The sequence below is a fragment of the Oncorhynchus mykiss genome, chromosome 3, assembly GCF_013265735.2.
Source record: "Oncorhynchus mykiss isolate Arlee chromosome 3, USDA_OmykA_1.1, whole genome shotgun sequence".
In the NCBI taxonomy this organism is placed as follows: Eukaryota; Metazoa; Chordata; class Actinopteri; order Salmoniformes; family Salmonidae; genus Oncorhynchus; species Oncorhynchus mykiss.
Genome location: NC_048567.1, coordinates 69,774,486 through 69,793,767, shown reverse-complemented (window position 1 = coordinate 69,793,767; position 19,282 = coordinate 69,774,486). Strand labels below are relative to the sequence as shown.

Below are 19,282 nucleotides of genomic sequence, written 5' to 3'. Positions count from 1 at the left end.
AATCACACACATACACAGACACACACACTCATAAAGAGCTCAAAGACAGTGTGTGATAAGCAAGTAGTCTAATTAACACCCTGACCTGTCTGAATAAATCCTGACCTGTCTGATTAAATCCTGACCTGTCTGATTGAATTTGAAGTTGCCACAGAAAACTGACGGATGTGTTTACACTGTATTGCCTTATTACTGTGAATCTACAGAGAGATTCCATTGGTTGATGTCTCCTTTGATGGTTTCTGTGTTCTCCAGGAGTTTGATGATAATGATAAAGACGAGGACATCGATGCTCTGATGTCGGCACACAGCAAGACCGCCAGCCGACGCATGAGCTGCGCTGTGTCTACGGTAATACCCTGCCGTATAGTAAACACAGACACACACACAAACGCACACACACACACATAATGGACACAAAGATGCATCTGCCATGCTCTGGCACACAAGAAGACAGACTGGCAGGCCTACTGCCACACACACACACACAGCCCATAAAGAGGATTGATGAGTGAGTCATGGCTGTGTTGAAACCATTGTGTGAACAGTGTCAATAGCACCAGTGACCTCAGGGCTGAGGAACAGCAGGGCAGTGTCTCACACACACACACAGCATAGCTCACAGCACAACTCACAGCACAGCTCACAGCACAGCTCACAGCACAACTCACAGCACAGCTCACAGCACAGCTCACAGCACAGCTCATATATAGACATTGACTAGGAGCCAGGAAAATGTGCCTAAACTCACAGGTGTATATACTGTATATCTTTTGTATGTGTGCTATGCTCTGGTAGAACCTTGCTTAGAACAACATTTATGTTTCTTTTCTCACAACACTAAACTAAATAATTAGCTGAGTTTTGTGATTGACAGAGTCATATTGACCGACTCTCTTAAGTTCCGATTTTGAGACCTAGGTCTCTTTTACAAATGAGCCCTTCAGAATACAAACATACACACATCCCACTGGGCACAGACTATTCCCACGTTAATAAATAGGAAATACCCCCCAGAATATAGAAGAGATCAAAAACACAATCATAAAAAAAGGACAAATCGGAGACATTGTTAGGTTAACAGGCGACACACACTTCCTGCCTGTCTGACATTTCTAATTTCACCTCAGACATGACTAACAACATTAATTCTGGCCGTGGGCTCTACTCTCAATAACAGCAGAGGTGGAGGGCCATGATTACAGAGATTATGGAGATGAATGGTGACTGGCTTCTGTGAATCTCCATGCTTGAAAATATTGTATGAATAGAACAGAATTAATATAGGGGTGGATGAGGGAAACAAACACACAGTAGATATCTATAGCAGCAATTCTTCCTATAATGTTCATGTACACTGTGAGTAATATTCATCATAACTGAAGCCCGGTGTTCCGGTTTCAGTGGCATGCATTGAAATGTGTGGTTTTCTCGTGGCTTTCCTTTGCAAAACAACTATGAATTAACTGACTTATTTTCAAGTAATTGTTAGCATATAACATCACATTAAGGTGTGGGACGTTAACTGTATCACAAGGAACAATAGCTGGTCTATTTCGCTCCAGCAGCTGGCAAACAACCAATGGGTGGGGGGGTTCTGGGTGGGGAACAATCAATGGGGGGGTTTCCCTGTGGCTCCTGCTTTTGGTTTCACACCCATGGGTGAAGATAACAATGACATCATCAATATTATATATTTTTTTAAAATTAAATGGCAACCCTAGCTATTTTTTCCAGCTGTCTTGATATCCTGACAATATAGCCATGCTCAAAGAAGCTGGGACCGAGAGACTAAAAAACAGCAATCAGGGGGGGATCACGTGACCCTTGAACGAGATGGCCGCATGAACTAAGAGCTCCGCACAAGTAGTTTCCAATTCCTAATCTTACCTCCACTCCAAGTTCACACTCATTTAGCTTTAGCAAGAAAAAGTCATGGCAGCTACAAAAGGCGACACTACAGGTGACATTTTTACCCGGACTCGAGCATTAGCGACGGAAAAAGCCTCCAAGAAGAAGCTAGCTTCAGAAAAAACTAGCGCCATTAGCCAGGAGCAAGAGAAGCCGCTCCCCCACGAGGCACAACGAATGCCAACCTCGCACTCTGTCGAATACATCCTTTCTGAGTTGAGATCCCAACGTACAGAACTAAACACTAAATTAGATGCCATTAATTCTCAGCTCAGTGCGATAGGGGGCAAGGTGACAATCCTGGAAAACGCTTTGCCTGACATCAACAACAACATCAACAACTGACATCAACAACGCGGGGCGCCTGGACGAGGCAGAGGGGCGAATCCTATCCATGGAAAACTTATTGACAGATGCCATGGAAACAATAGCATATGCTAAAAAGAAAATCGAGCATCTGGAAGAGAAAACAGAGGACCTGGAAAACAGGGGGCGAAGGAATAATTGTGTTCTATTCAATCTGGGCGAAAAAGAAGAGGGAAACATGACACTGATCCGCTACCTGCAAGACAAACTTCCCGAGTGGCTCCACCTGCCCACCGACAGGCCCATAGAACTCGAGAGAGCTCACCGAGCACTGAGGCCCCCACCAGCAGCCAGACAACCACCGCGCCCAATCACCATACGTTTCCTGAGATTCACCGACAAGGAACGAGTCCTACAGGCGGCGAAAAACAACACCATCACAGTGGGAAACGCCAAACTCGCTTTACACCAGGACCTTGACGAAGTGAAGAAATACTCCATTGACCGAGGCATCTTCAGGGGATTCAAGTACCCAAACGAGCTCAGGATTCTTCACCAGGGAGCCTTGCGACACTTCAAAACTCCCGAAGAGGCAAAACGTTTTTTGAAAGACAATCCTGGCCAATGAGAAACAGACCAATGACTAAATGCGATTAATGCCATTACTAAAGGAGGTAAGACGACATATAGCCGATATCCAGAGATCCACCCCCTAAATGTCATTATAGCCGTCCAATTTATATTTATTGTCCTTTAACTGAGAGGGATGGGCTGTATAGCCTAACCTAGGCCTATTCATGTTTCAGCCTACTTTTATTTCCCTGTTTTTTTTTGTTGTTGCTATTATTACCTGGGGTTCCCTATGTCCCTTGGGGGAGGCATATGTAGGCTGGGCTATTGATTTTATTTTTCTCCCCTCTTTTACTGGGGTCTGGACGAGGGCAACTGTGTTATTTACTCAATGCGGGGTGGAGAGGATGAGGCATTTCTTTGGTGGGGAGAAGGAGACGTTGTGCGTTGCTAACTGTTCCCGGTTTTTGTTTTATTCGGAACACAGAATTGAGACTGAGCGGGGGGGGTAATAGATCCAACGGGATGTGTCGAGTTGTTTGGGAACTCGGCTGGGGTGTTCAGAGATTATTATTTTATGTACACCATTTATTTTCCTTTTATGTGAACGCAGCTGTAATTACTATCCACTTTTACCCAGCGATGACTTGCACTAAAGTTCGATTACTGCTCGATGACGATGACTAGTACCTTAAATCTACTGACATGGAACTGCCATGGTCTAGGACATGCAATAAAACGAAAAAAGATACTATGTGCTCTAAAAAAAAGGAAAAAGCAGACATTGCGCAATTACAAGAGACACACCTCTGTGATGCTGAACATGCCAAACTCCGCAGAGCTTGGGTGGGACAGGTGTATTTCTCATCTTTCAAATCAAACAGTAGAGGCACAGCCATACTTATCCATAAAAATGTTCCATTCATAATTGACAAAAACATATCTGATCCGGAGGGGAGATTTATTTTGATAACTGGGTCACTATATGGTCAACCAATCACTATATTAAACATATACGCCCCTAACACAGATACTCCTGCCTTCATGTCAAAAATTATAACCCTGTTCAATGAGCATTGTGTCTCCTTTGGCGTGGTGGCCGGAGATTTTAATTGTACCCTTAACCCAACCCTAGACAAATCATCTCAAGTCCCCACCACAAATCCTAGATCTGCAAAGATGTTGAACTCTCTTACTAAAGAGATGGGACTGATAGATATCTGGAGAGAGACTAATAGCTCATCTATGGACTATACATACTACTCTAATGTCCATAACACCTACTCCCGTATAGATTACATTTTTATCCCAAAGAGTTTCATAAATTCAGCCACATGTACAATCGGACCCATAGCACTTTCAGATCACGCCTTTGTCCACCTCTGCTTTGACCTCTGCAAAAACATCCCGAGGTCAAAGAGCTGGAAATTCAACACCTCCATGCTATCAAATGACGAGTTCCATACATTGGTAACTACATGGATAGACAACTACACACAAGACAATAAAGACTCTCCTGTTTCTCCGGCCACAATGTGGGACGCTGCTAAAGCCACACTAAGAGGTCATCTAATTGCATATGCTTCCTCTAAGAAAAAGCAATGGAAGCACACAGGCTAGATCTTGAGAGGGAGCTGGAATGCTGTGAAAAAATACATAAACAATCCCTAGACAGCACCTCCTGGAGTCATCTTAAAGCAGCCAAAGCCAAACTGAATTTGGACTACACTCGGGAGATAAAAAAAAAAGTTTTCTTTACAAAACAGAAATACCATGAGTATAGCAATAGGCCCAGTAGATTGCTTGCTTACCAATTAAAAAAGGAGCAGTCAGAGCGTACAATCATGGCTATCCGAACAGCAGAGGACGAGGTCACATATGACCCAAAAAAGATCAATTTAACTTTTCATGATTTTTACTGCAAACTATATACCTCTGAGAGAAAACACACAGAGGCAGAACTCCACTCTTTCCTAGAGGGAATCTCGCTACCTAAACTATCAGAGAACGACCAGGAAGATCTCAACTCCCCCTTCACTCCTGAGGAGATCCTGGAGGCAATTACCTCCATGCCACCTAATAAGTCCCCAGGCCCAGATGGATTCCCCAGAGAGTTCTATAAAGCTTTTTGGCCCCAGCTCAGCCCTATCTTCATGCCAATGCTGGAGGATTTTTGCAAAAACGGAGTTCTCCCAGACTCAATGCACACAGCTCGCATTACAGTGTTGCTAAAAAAGGACAAGGACCCTCTATCCTGCTCGTCCTTCCGGCCCATAAGCTTGTTGGATTTCGACTATAAAAATAATTACCAAATTGCTCGCCAAAAGACTAAACACTCTTCTTCCCAAAATAATAAAAGCGGACCAAACTGGATTTATTAGAGACAGATACTCTTCTGATAACATTCGCCGTCTTTTTGATATTATTGATCAAGTAAACGCACAGAAGACCCCTGTCCTGCTGGCTTCACTGGATGCTGAGAAGGCGTTTGACAGGATGGAGTGGAGCTTTCTGTTTTCAGTCTTAGAAAAGTTCAATATGGGCCCAAATGTTATTAAATGGATCAAATCACTATACTCTCATCCAAATGCCATGGTGACTACTAATGGACTGAACTCTGACAGATTCCCTCTGAAACGGGGCACAAGACAAGGGTGCTCGCTGTCCCCGCTGCTCTACTTGTTGGGGGCGGAGCCTCTGGCAGAGATGATAAGGAGCAATCCAAGTATTATGGGTGTTTCTGCAGGCGGCCTGCAGCACAAGATTTCGCTTTACGCGGATGATGTCTTGCTCTACATATCCAACCCTGAGAAATCCCTCCCTCTCATTTTAGACACAATTGCTCAGTATGGCAAGTTTTCAGGTTATAAGATTAATTTTAACAAATCCACTGTCTGCCCTCTCAATATTACACTCACCAGCTCTATGAAGACACTTTGTCCTTTCCAATGGAAAACACACAGGTTTCAATACCTCGGGATCTTCATAACACCAGATCTGAATAGCCTTTTTAAGGAAAATTATCTTCCACTCCTGGATCGAATCAAGAACGATCTCCAAACCTGGATCTCCCTCCCAATTAGCTTAGTAGGAAGAATTAATGTAATCCGTATGAACGTCCTCCCTAGACTAAACTACTTATTTCAGATGCTCCCATGCTATCTCCCAGTTTCCTTCTTCAAAACAACTAACCAAAGCATCACCAAATTTATATGGGGCAATAAAAAACCTAGGATCAAGTTTTCCACTTTATCAAAACCTGAATCTAAAGGTGGTCTTGCCCTTCCCTCCCTTCAACTGTACTACTGGTCTGCCCAAATCCGCAACATGCTAACATGGATCACAAACAGACAAGAGTCAACGTGGATTCAGATAGAAGCCCAATCCTGTGGTTCATTGCCCTTAAGCTCAATTATATTCATTAATAACTTTAGTGAAGTGGGCAACATAGCCAAGACCTTTGCGATTTACAGCACCCTACTAGCGTGGAGGGACTGTAAGAAATACCTGGGCATTTCCTCCCAAATATGTTCTCACTCGCCTATAGTAGGCAACCCAGACTTGCCAAAAGCCCTGAGGGATGCCAACTTTAATCTTTGGCATACTCTAGGAATCAGGACCTTTTCAGACCTATTTCATCAGAAAACCACTACACTGAAATCCTCTGCAGTGAATTCGATGTGCCAAGATCCCATTTTTTTAAATATCTTCAAATTAGACATGTAATTTCCTCATTTACCTCCAAGAGGAGGTTTAGAACTCAGTTGAATGAAGTTGAAACCCTTCTTGTCACAGCACAATCCATTAAAGGCAAAATATCTTACATCTATAGACTCCTTTCTGAGAAAGGAAGCTCCTCCTTTACTCCTTTGAAAACAATCTGGGAAAAGGACCTTGGTCTGACTATCAGTGATGAGTTATGGGCGGAGGTTTGCGACAGGGTATACTGCTCCTCTACCAGTGTAAAAATGAACGAATCTAATTACAAATTTTTGTACAAATTGTATTATACTCCTTTGAGACTCCATAGAATGAAAACAGATATGTCTCCTAACTGTAAAAGATGTACCTCTGAAAGTGGAACCTATATGCATGTATTTTGGAGCTGTAGGGAGATTGCCAGATTCTGGCAATCTGTACATACTGCTGCACAGAAAATACTAGATGTACAGTTTGACATGACCCCGTGTATCTATCTTCTTAATGCCCAGCAGGACTTTGTTCTTGATCCTGACAGAGAAAATCTGCTTATGACTATTACATACTTTGCTAAGAAATGTATTCTTCTATTGTGGGCCTCTAATACCCCTCCTACATTTAAAATGTGGATTGACCAGATTGTTGACTTTCTTCCTCTTGAAAAGCTCACTTATGACCTCCACAAGAGACAGCCCAAGTTTGATAGACTCTGGTCTCCACTATTCAACTATATTTCAAACTGGACAGAGTGAACGGGGTGACTAGGGAAATGCGCAGATACATGTTGTGTAAGGTACTGTAAAACCTAAAAACGAACTATTGGCCCGTCGTCTCAGCGAATGCTTGAAATAGCTGATAAGAACCTTGATAGTGCTGCTGCAAGTGTTATGTTTTTTTTTTTTTTTTTTTTTTTGTGTTTTTATTTTACTTTAGTTTTTGAGTAGGTGTGTGTGTGTGTATGTATGTACGTACGTATGTGTGTATGTATGTATGTATGTATGTATGTATGTATATATATATGTACCAAGGAAAATATATAGATTAAGAAAAATAAAAGCTTTTATTTGACTTTATCATTCATTTTAATTGTATTTTTATTTTTTCAAAAGTATTATTTTTTTATTTTATTTTTTTAAAGCCTGTCACATCTGTGAATGTGGAACGTGTTCTGTTGGTTGATTGAAAAACAAGAAAACTTAATAAAACTTTAAATTGAAAAAAAAAAAAAACAGCAATCAGACTGTTAAATAGCCATCACTAGCCGGCTACCAACCGGCTACTCAACCCTGCACCTTAGAGGCTGCTATCCTATATACATAGATATGGAATCACTGGCCACTTTAATAATGGAACACTAGTCACTGATAGAAGAAAACTGAGCATGGATCAACAACATTGCAGTTACCCCACAATACTAAACTAATTGACAGAGTGAAAAGAAGGAAGTCTGTACAGAATAAAAAAATATTCCAAAACATGCATCCTGTTTGCAACAAGGCACTAAAGTAAAACTGTAAAAAATGTGGGAAACCAATTAACGGTTTGTCCTGAATACAAAGTGTTATGTTTGGAGAAAATCCAATACAACACATTACTAAGTACCACTCTCCATAGTTTCAAGCATAGTGCAGACTGCATCATGTTATGGGTATGCACACTCACTCTTTGCCTGGAAGGAGAGTGAGTGCACAATTTTTTTTGAGTGAATTGTTTGTTTCAGAAAGTTGAACAGGCTATAGTCTATTTAGTTTAATTTAAAATCTATTGGGTGTACTTTTAGATGGACTGTAAGGCTATAACCTAGCAAAATGTGGAAAAAGTCAAGGGGTCTGAATACTTTCCTAAGGCACTGTATAGGCCTAGCGTATTATGCGGTAGAGCCCGGTGCGCTCTATTCCAGCTCCTCGCATTGGCCGGGCTAGAATGGGCATCCAGCCAGGAAGGAGGGTGCCGGCTCAGCGTCCCCGGGTCTCCAGTATACCTCTTTGAACCAGGATATCCTGCGCCGGCTCTGCGTACTGTGTCTCCGGTGGGTCTGCACAGCCCAGTGCGTCCTGCATTTGCAGGGCGAAAATAAACATCCAGCCAGGACGGGTTGTGTCAGCTCTACACTCCAGACCTCCAGTACCACCAGTGCCGACACCACGCACCAGGCTTCCAGTGCGCCTCCAGAGTCCAGTACGTATTTTTCCTTCTCCCCGCACTCGCCCTGAGGTGCGTGTCACCAGCCCGGTACCACCAGTGCCGGCACCATGCCTACAGTGCGCCTCGGCAGTCCAAAGAGTCCGGCGACAGTCCTCAGTCCAGAGCGTCCGGCGACAGTTCACAGACCGGAACCTCCAACGACGGGCCACAGACCGGAACCTTCAACATCGGGCCACAGTTTGGGGTCTCCAGTGACGGTCCCCAGCTCGGGGTCTCCAGCGACGGTCCCCAGTTCAGAACATCCGGCGATGATCCACGCAGCAAGGGTCCCCAGTCCGGGGCCTACGGCGAGGATCCGCTTTCCAGAGCCTCCGACGACGATCCACAGGTCAGTGCTACAAGAGCGGACTCAATGTAAAGAAGGGGGGCGGCGTCCAGAACCAGATCCTCCACCGAGGTTAGATGCCCACCCAGACCCTCCCATATAGGTTTAGGTTGCAGCCGGGAGTCCGCACCTTTGGGGGGGGGGGGGGGGGGGGGGTACTGTCATGCCCTGACCTTAGTTATCTTTGTTTTCTTTATTATTTTGGGGTGGTGACAAGGGTGGTTGGTTTAGTTTTTCCCTGTCTAGGGTTTTTGTATATCTATGGGGTTTAAGTATGTGTAGGTATATGTAGTATGTCTAGGTATATGTAGGTCTATGGAGGCCTGAATTGGTTCCCAATCAGATGCAGCTGTTTATCGTTGTCTCTGATTGGGGATCCTATTTAGGTTGCCATTTTCCATTTTGGTTTTGTGGGTTATTGTCTATGTGTAGTTGCATGTCAGCAGTAGTTTATAGCGTCACCTTCGTGTTGTTTAAGTGTTCTTCATGAAATAAAATGACGTATTCCAATCAGTCTGCGCCTTGGTCTCCTCGTTATGACGTACGTGACACATGGTTTCTGGGTGGGGAGGGAGGATGCTGGTGGGTGGATGGGGACTGAGTTGGGGGTTATCTTTGTATACATTTCTTTGATAGTTGTTTTGCTCCTGTAACCCCCCCCCCCCCCCCCCCCCCTAAAAATAGACAACACTAAATAAAAAGTTGGTCCCCAAAAAAGAATATGAAGCCCAGAAGGCTGATTCTCTTGTATCTACTAAAATTGGAAATCCATTGCTCCCAGATATGTTGCTTTGGTGGAAGCATCTGTGTTTAGTTGTCTTTGATATTTACTGGTGCTTTCAGCCTGTCCGCTGTGTCCTTCTGTTTATTCATTGAGGACTTCTAATCGGGTCCTGCTTCATCTGATAATCACCATGGTAACCCTGATAGATTCAGTTTTGTGTCCGTGTCTGGGGTTTCTGCCCTGGTACATGGGGTCTGTCCTCTCGTCTCTGTCCTCTTTACACTTTCACATGTATCACCCCTCTCTCCCTCCTATTTTCTCTCACCTCTCTACTCCTTCCCTCTCTCCTCCCTCTTCCTTCCTTCCCTCTCTCCTCCTTCCCTCTCTCCTCTCTTTCTATCTCCTCTCTCCTTCACTCTCTCCGTCCTCCTTCTCTCTCTCCTCCTCCCCCTGCTGGCTCGGGTTCTATTCTTCCTCTGGCTGCTAGTCTTCTACTCCCGGCTCAGAGAGAAAATGGGGCTACCTCAGTGTTCCTGGCGACTCAGACGCAGAAACTGTGAGTTCTTGCCTCCTTGTGTATGTGTGCACCCCACTTATTGTGAATATGTTTCCACCAATCAGTGCCGCTGTGCTCCCATTGCTGCCACTGACTGCCTAAATTGGTCATTCATCATACTGGCTCACTCTGTGACATAAATTAGATCAACTTTAGTGTTTTACATTCCCCAGCCAGACCCCATCTCTCACCAAATGACTCAATCTGTCCATTCTGCATTTTTACCTGCACAAAGACGAAAGGCTATCCCTGCCTCCATCTGTCTTCCTCCTTTTCCCTCCACTCCATTCTTAATTTCTCCCCCACTCTGGCTCTCCTCTTCTCTCCCTCATCTGTTCTGATTCTCTACCCCTGATCCTCTACTTCTCTGTCCTCCATTCTGATATTTTCCTCTCCCCTCTTCCCCCTCCTCTATTACTCTTTTAATCATTTTGCTCTCTCCCTACCCATCTCCTCTCTCTTTTCCCTTTATCCTATCTATTCTCTCTCTCCCTCTCCTCTCTTCCCCCCCTCTCTTCTCCTCACAGAGCAGTCTGAACAGTATGATGAGTATGTACAGTGAGACTGGTGACTATGGCAACGCCAACGTGAGTGGCGAGCTGCTGTTGAACATCAGCTACAGCTATAAGACAGGCGCTCTTAACGTCCTGGTGAAGGAGTGTCGCAACCTGGCCACCGGGGATGAGAAGAGGCAACGCACAGATGCGTAAGGGCACACACACACACACACTTTTTTTTTCATTTCACCTTTATTTAACCAGGTAGGCTAGTTGAGAACAAGTTCTCATTTACAACTGCGACTTGGCCAAGATAAAGCAAAGCAGTGCGACATAAACAACAGCACAGAGTTACACATGGAATAAACAAACATACAGTCAATAATACAATAGAGAAAGTCTATATACAGTGTGTGGTAGGATAAGGGGGATGAGGCAATAAATAGGCCATAGTGGCAAAATTATTGCAGTATGGCAAATTTAACACTGGGGTGATAGATGTGCAGAAGATGAGTGTGCAAGTAGAGGTACTGAGGTGCAAAGGAGCAAAATAAATCAAATAAATAACAACATGGTGATGAGGTAGTTGGATGTGCTATTTACAGATTGGCTATGTACAGGTGCAGTGATCTGTGAACTACTCTGACAGCTGGTGCTTAAAGCTAGTGATGGAGATATGAGTTTCCAACTTCAGTGATTTTGCAGTTCGTTCCAGTCATTGGCAGCAGAGAACTGTAAGGAAAGGCGGCCGAAGGAGGAATTGGCTTTGGGGGTGAACCGTGAGATATACCTGCTGGAGCGCGTGCTGCGGGTGGGTGCTGCTATGATGACCAGTGAGCTGAGATAAGACGGGGCTTTACCTAGCAGAGACTTGTAGATGACCTGGAGCCAGTGGGTTTGGCGACGGATATGAAGCGAGGGCCAGCCAACGAGAGCAAACAGGTCGCAGCGGTGGATAGTATATGGGGCTTTGGTGACAAAACGGATGGCACTGTGATAGACTGCATCCAATTTGCTGAGTACAGTGTTGGAGGCTATTTTGTAAATAAGTCAAGGATTGGTAGGATAGTCAGTTTTACTAGGGTATGTTTGACAGCATGAGTGAAGGATGCTTTGTTGCGATATAGGAAGCCGATTCTAGATTTAATTTTGGATTAGAGATGCTTAATATGAGTCAGGAAGGAGAGTTTACAGTCTAACCAGACATTTAGGTATTTGTAGTTGTCCACATATTCCAAGTCAGAACTGTCCAGAGTAGTGATGCTGGACAGGTGGGTAGGTGTGGGCAGCGATTGGTTGAAGAGCAAGCATTTAGTTTTGCTTGCATTTAAGAGCGGTTTGAGTCCACGGAAGGAGAGTTGTATGGCATTGAAGCTTGTCTGGAGGTTAGTTAACACAGTATCCAAAGAAGGGCCAGAAGTATACAGAATGGTGTCGTCTGCGTAGAGGTGGATCAGAGAATCACCAGCAGCGAGAGCGACTGTTATGTAACTAGGAGTGGTGGGTGCGGAGTCAGGCGCAGAGAGCAGAGGTTTAAGGAAAACCGTATTTATTCTGGTGAGAAAAGGTCATGCCAAAACAACAGGCGAATAAATGACCGGCCCAAAACAGGACACAAACAGTCCGTAAAAATACAAACAACACCATCCACAAAACAGAACAGAGAAACAAGCCCGCACAAAAGCAGGCGGGCATAACAGGCTTAAATAGCCCTGAACCAAACCCCAAACCAGAAACAGGTGAAACCAATAAGACATAACCAACAGAAAAGGAAAAGGGAATTGGTGGCAGCTAGTAGACCGGTGACGACGTCCGCCGCACGAACAGGAAGGGGAGCCACCTTCGGTGGAAGTCGTGACAGCGACATCATTGATGTATACAGAGAAAAGAGTCAGCCCGAGGTTTGAACACTGTGGCACCCCCATAGAGACTGCCAGAGGTCCGGACAACAGACCCTCCGATTTGACACACTGAACTCTATCAGAGAAGTAGTTGGTGAACCAGCCTAGGCAGTCATTTGAGAAACCAAGGTTGTTGAGTCTGCCGATAAGAATGTGGTGATTGACAGAGTCGAAAGCCTTGGCCATGTCGATGAATATAGCTGCACAGTACTGTCTCTTATCGATGGCGATTATGATAGGGTTTAGGACCTTGAGCGTGCTTGAGGTACACCCGTGACCAGCTCGGAAACCAGATTGCATAGCGGAGAAGGTACAGTGGGATTCGAAATGGTCGGTGATCTGTTTGTTAACTTGGCTTTGGAAGACCTTAGAAAGGCAGGGTAGGATAGATATACAGTGCCTTGCGAAAGTATTCGGCCCCCTTGAACTTTGCAACCTTTTGCCACATTTCAGGCTTCAAACATAAAGATATAAAACTGTATTTTTTTGTGAAGAATCAACAACAAGTGGGACACAATCATGAAGTGGAACGACATTTATTGGATATTTCAAACTTTTTTAACAAATCAAAAACTGAAAAATTGGGCGTGCAAAATTATTCAGCCCCTTTACTTTCAGTGCAGCAAACTCTCTCCAGAAGTTCAGTGAGGATCTCTGAATGATCCAATGTTGACCTAAATGACTAATGATGATAAATACAATCCACCTGTGTGTAATCAAGTCTCCGTATAAATGCACCTGCACTGTGATAGTCTCAGAGGTCCGTTAAAAGTGCAGAGAGCATCATGAAGAACAAGGAACACACTAGGCAGGTCCGAGATACTGTTGTGAAGAAGTTTAAAGCCGGATTTGGATACAAAAACATTTCCCAAGCTTTAAACATCCCAAGGAGCACTGTGCAAGCGATAATATTGAAATGGAAGGAGTATCAGACCACTGCAAATCTACCAAGACCTGGCCGTCCCTCTAAACTTTCAGCTCATACAAGGAGAAGACTGATCAGAGATGCAGCCAAGAGGCCCATGATCACTCTGGATGAACTGCAGAGATCTACAGCTGAGGTGGGAGACTCTGTCCATAGGACAACAATCAGTCGTATATTGCACAAATCTGGCCTTTATGGAAGAGTGGCAAGAAGAAAGCCATTTCTTAAAGATATCCATAAAAAGTGTTGTTTAAAGTTTGCCACAAGCCACCTGGGAGACACACCAAACATGTGGAAGAAGGTGCTCTGGTCAGATGAAACCAAAATTGAACTTTTTGGCAACAATGCAAAACGTTATGTTTGGCGTAAAAGCAACACAGCTGAACACACCATCCCCACTGTCAAACATGGTGGTGGCAGCATCATGGTTTGGGCCTGCTTTTCTTCAGCAGGGACAGGGAAGATGGTTAAAATTGATGGGAAGATGGATGGAGCCAAATACAGGACCATTCTGGAAGAAAACCTGATGGAGTCTGCAAAAGACCTGAGACTGGCACGGAGATTTGTCTTCCAACAGACAATGATCCAAAACATAAAGCAAAATCTACAATGGAATGGTTCAAAAATAAACATATCCAGGTGTTAGAATGGCCAAGTCAAAGTCCAGACCTGAATCCAATCGAGAATCTGTGGAAAGAACTGAAAACTGCTGTTCACAAATGCTCTCCATCCAACCTCACTGAGCTCGAGCTGTTTTGCAAGGAGGAATGGGAAAAAAATTCAGTCTCTCGATGTGCAAAACTGATAGAGACATACCCCAAGCGACTTACAGCTGTAATCGCAGCAAAAGGTGGCGCTACAAAGAAGCAGCTTTCCAATCTTTGGGGATCTCAGACGATACGAAAGAGAGGTTGAACAAGCTAGTAATAGGGGTTGCAACAATTTTGGCTGATCATTTTAGGAAGAGAGGGTCCAGATTGTCTAGCCCAGCTGATTTGTAGGGGTCCAGATTTTGCAGCTCTTTCAGAACATCAGCTATCTGGATTTGGGTGAAGGAGAAATGGGGAGGCTTGGGCAAGTTGCAGTGAGGGGTGCAGGGCTGTTGACCCGGGTCGGGGTAACCAGGTAGAAAGCATGGCCAGCTGTAGAAAAATGCTTATTGAAATTGTCAATTATCACGGATTTATCAGTGGTGACAGTGTTTCCTAGCCTCAGTGCAGTGGGCAGCTGGGAGGAGGTGCTCTTATTCTCCATGGACTTTACAGTGTCCCAGATCTTAGTGTTACAGGATGCACATTTCTGTTTGAAAAAGCTAGCCTTTGCTTTCCTAACTGCCTGTATCTATTGGTTCCTAACTTCCCTGAAAAGTTGCATATCGTGGGGGCTATTCGATGCTAATGCAGAACGCCACAGAAGGCAGTACGCCACTGAAGAACCTATGCTTACTGTGAAATTACACACACTTCATTATCACACATTCACACTTGAAAAAGAAGACACACCTCTTAACATCACAGTTCCTGACCGTTAGCTCAACTTGAACCAAACCATGAGTGACGTGTGACCTCAGCATGACCCACAATAACTGTGACATTCATGGTATGTCAGAGTAACCTTAGTGAAGGGTGATCATATGGATCACGGCACACAGGTCTTCCTATGAAGAGTGTGGCTGAATGTCTTTTCCATTGGCAGCTATGTGAAGGCCTACCTCCTCCCAGACAAGTCTCGCCAGAGCAAGAGGAAGACCAGCATCAAGACCAACACAATCAACCCTGTATTCAACGAGAACCTTAGGGTGAGGGTGTGTGTGTGTGTGTGTGTGTGTGTGTGTGTGTGTGTGTGTGTGTGTGTGTGTGTGTGAACTTGTGTGTAGCTTTATTTTCCTGCTGTAGCAAACTGAATTAAGATCCTACATCTGTACAGTATATAAATTAATTAAGCCTGCTCCTCCCATGTGTTTTTTTTAACCTGTACCACCATACCTACAGTGTATAGCCGTCAATAGACTTCACCTCAAGCACCCCTGCTGTACATGTGTTATTCCTGTAAGAGCATCGGCAGGAACTTTGATTTTTGTACTCAGTCCTACTGTCGTCACTTTCTCCTGTGCTGTTTTGTGTAGTATGTGATCAGCCACTCCCAGTTGGAAACACGAACGCTGCAGCTGTCTGTGTGGCACCATGACCGCTTCGGACACAACAGCTTCCTGGGGGAGGTGGAGCTGACCTTTGACTCCTGGGAGTTTGACAGCAACACGGAGGAGTGGTACTCTCTGCAGCCCAAGGTATCCTGTGTGCAGATGGACAATAGTGTATATGTGTGGATTTATACAGCGCTGTATGTTTATCAGGGGTAAATACTGTAAGTAGATGTGTTTTATGTGCAGCTGGACAGTAGTATGGACTCCACGCTCCAGTATAAAGGGGAGCTGACCGTGGTTCTGAAGTACATCCCTGCAGAGAAGAACCTCATGCTACCCCTGGACCAGGTCCAAGGTGCTCCACAAAATCCTTCTGTTTACTTTGCTCCAACCCATCACTAACACATATCATTCAACTAATGACATTTCATGAAATACTGTTTGGAATTTTGCTCATTCACCTCTCTCTTCCTCTCCTCCTCTCAGTGAAGAAAGGCTTTCTGAAAGGAAAGAAGACCAGCATCAAGCTGCCTAAAGGAGGTATGGTGGAACTTCTGGTCAAGGAGGCCAAGAACCTGACCTCTGTCAAGTCTGGAGGCACTTCAGACCCCTTTGTGAAAGGGTGAGACCCAGATAGACCCATTCAGTTTCATCCAGCCTTCATTCCTAGTAAGAATGATGGGAAGGACCTACTACCTACCTAATTCCAATTCCTCTGACAGTTTTGTCTTGTTTCCTGTCTCCCCATCCATCCAGGTACCTGCTCCCTGACAACAGTAAGTCCACCAAGCACAAGACGGTGGTGGTGCGTCGCTCGGTCAACCCCCAGTGGAACCACACCTTCACCTACTGTGGCCTGCAGGCCGGAGACCTGAACAACGTGTGTCTGGAGCTCACCGTCTGGGACAAGGAGGCTCTGGCCAGCAATGTATTCCTGGGGGGAGTCCGACTCAACGGAGGGACAGGTCTGTCTGGGAAGAACCAGGGGCAGGGATGGGCTGTTTGGTATTGGACTTCTCTGCTGTTCTCTCTTCTTTTGTTCTGTTCTCTGGTCTTCTCTTCAGTTTAACTCTAGTCTTTACTTCTCTTCTTTTCTCTCTTCTCAGAGGTTATGGTGATTTGTAGCATATTCAGTCAGCATAACGCCGTAGGGATATGGAGTGTATCGAACAGATAGTGATGATCTATTGTCTCCCTACAGGCCAGAGCTATGGGAACGAGGTGGACTGGATGGACTCGTACGGAGAGGAACAGCGGCTATGGCAACGCATGATTGACAACCCGGAGGTCCCCCAGGAGTGTACACTGATGCTGAGATCCAGCATGTGCAAGCACAACACATGAGATGGAGGGAGGGAGGGAAAGAAGGACAAAAGAAAAAGGGACAGAGAGAGGTGGCAGAAAAGGGAGAAACAGTGGATGGAAAGGGGGGGAGAGAAAAAAAGAGAAGAAAAGAAAGAGAAGGACATTGGTTGACAGTGCTCCATGTCCAAGCTCTATCCCGCAATACAGAGCTGATGACATCACTCCACTTCCTGACCCTTGAACCCTAACCTCTGAGCTACCCTGATCCTGCACTGGGGTTCATAGTCCTCTACCTGGTACAGAGGTCAACCAGTCATGCCTTACACACACATGGCCATACCCAGCCAAGACCAAGCACTGCTGCTACTATTACTACTACTACTACTACTACTACTACTACTACTACTACTACTACTACTACTACTACTGTACATTATGACATGTCCAGGTAACTGCTAAAATAATAGAAACACTTGAGTAAATGAGAGATACAAAGTATATATCCCTCCAATAGAGTTCCAGACACTCCTAGAAGGTGGTGGCCCAACGCCCTATTAAGACACTTTATGTTGGTGTTTCCTTTATTTTGGCAGTTACATGCATGTAACATAATGAACAAGCACATTGTCCTTTGTATGATCTGATCTGACTATGCACAACACTCTCCTCTCCCTGTGTTGAGACTACTTTAGGTAGAAGTTGTTCTTAACCCCAGATCTAGGATCAGATTGCTCTGACCTGCTCTTAACCATAACCATTTAGGGGGAAGATAATGTATCTGAACCCGCATCAGTGGCTCAGGGTAGCTTTTACCTAGGCTTTGACTCAATCAGAACCCGCGTTGGCAGACATCCGCTTAGCGGATGTTTTGTTTCGTGTCCACAATAAGCTAACGCATGGAGCCACCTGTGGATTTTCAGCTCTAACACAGTTACACTTCAGACACCGCCAAAACAAACGATATGGGGATCTAATAGAATCTAGTCCCTTCTCTCATAAGGTAACTTCTCCAAAGGCACTTAGGGGTTGATGCATGCTGAGTAGATTTAAACATTCCCATAGTATACTGTAAATTGATAATAAGGGTGTGTTCAAGATTGCATTGTTTAATGCAATAATGTTATTATGCAACATTTTTGAACTAATAAACCCCAGTTTCAAAGTGTTGCAAAATTGCATTGTAACTAATCCTGAACACACCAATGGTTTTACTGTAGTTTTGATAAAGCACACATTATGAGTAGAGTGGCACAAATAGCCACTTCATAAACAGATGTTTTGGACCTCATTTTGGGTGGAAACAGAGATTAAGGCAGAAATCTAACCAGAGATCCAGCAGCACCAAATCGCTGATAGAAATGTATTGTGTCAAGTGTGGAATAGAGAGTCAAGGGGGCAGTTATATCTGCAACACAGGAAACATTTTGCCCCAGGAGCCTTGGGGAGATGGGAGAAGGATTGCATGTTCCAGAGTGAACCCATGTCCAGGCCACCCTCTCAGTCATAGGGAGAACTCAATTGCATACTCCTCCCGTCTTCTTTCCTCGCCTCCTTCTAAAAACCCACTGGAGGAGAAAGTCAGAGGGGAGGGACCTTTGGCTTTTTAATCCAATGGGTTTTGAGAAGAGAGGACGTGAGGAGAATGTAATTTAAATTCTCTCTATGACTCATTGAATAGAACACATCCGTCAGCCTGTCTGTCCCTGTAGCCCAGGCCACTGTGACCTGTCTGTCCCTACGACCTCATTGGATGAGTAATAGCACTTCTAGTATCCCCCCATTAGTGGTTCTGAAGTCTTGGCATGCACCTCAAATGGCAGCCTGTTCCCTATTGGGGCGGCAGGGTAGCCTAGTGGTTAGAGAGTTGGACTAGTAACTAGAAGTGTTGCAAGTTCAAACCCCCGAGCTGACAAGGTACAAATCTGTCGTTCTGTCCACTGTTCCTAGGCCGTCATTGAAAATAAGAATTTGTTCTTAACTGACTTACCTGGTAAAATAAAGGTATAAATAAATATGGGTGATTCTACAGAAGTGGTGTAAATTGGGGGTTGGGGAAAAAATTAAGTTTGTATCCTATTTTTCCTAAACTTTCAGCACACATCTCATATGTCAGATCTAATATCTAATACTCACACACTGTTTGTATTTCACATTTGAAGTATTGTCCTGAATTTCTTACCAGGAAAAAAATGTGTCACGACCGAAACATACTGAA

At 44.6% G+C, this 19,282-nt stretch overlaps 1 protein-coding gene across 4 annotated transcripts in view; it reads left to right on the top strand.

Moving 5' to 3' along the window:
- The window catches only part of sytl5 (synaptotagmin-like 5), an 85,370-nt gene extending 67,234 nt beyond the window's left edge, over positions 1-18,136 (top strand). For 3 of the 4 annotated variants that reach the window (XM_036975035.1, XM_036975034.1, XM_036975037.1), the window contains 9 exons: positions 256-351; positions 10,228-10,296; positions 10,824-11,002; positions 15,315-15,417; positions 15,745-15,906; positions 16,009-16,117; positions 16,249-16,384; positions 16,519-16,727; positions 16,964-18,136. In XM_036975035.1, the coding sequence (XP_036830930.1) occupies positions 256-351; positions 10,228-10,296; positions 10,824-11,002; positions 15,315-15,417; positions 15,745-15,906; positions 16,009-16,117; positions 16,249-16,384; positions 16,519-16,727; positions 16,964-17,106 (1,206 nt within the window). In that variant the 3' untranslated portion in view covers positions 17,107-18,136. The remainder of the gene's footprint in view (positions 1-255; positions 352-10,227; positions 10,297-10,823; positions 11,003-15,314; positions 15,418-15,744; positions 15,907-16,008; positions 16,118-16,248; positions 16,385-16,518; positions 16,728-16,963) is intronic. The other variant, XM_036975036.1, reaches the window with a different exon arrangement.
- Positions 18,137-19,282: the final 1,146 nt, after the last annotated feature.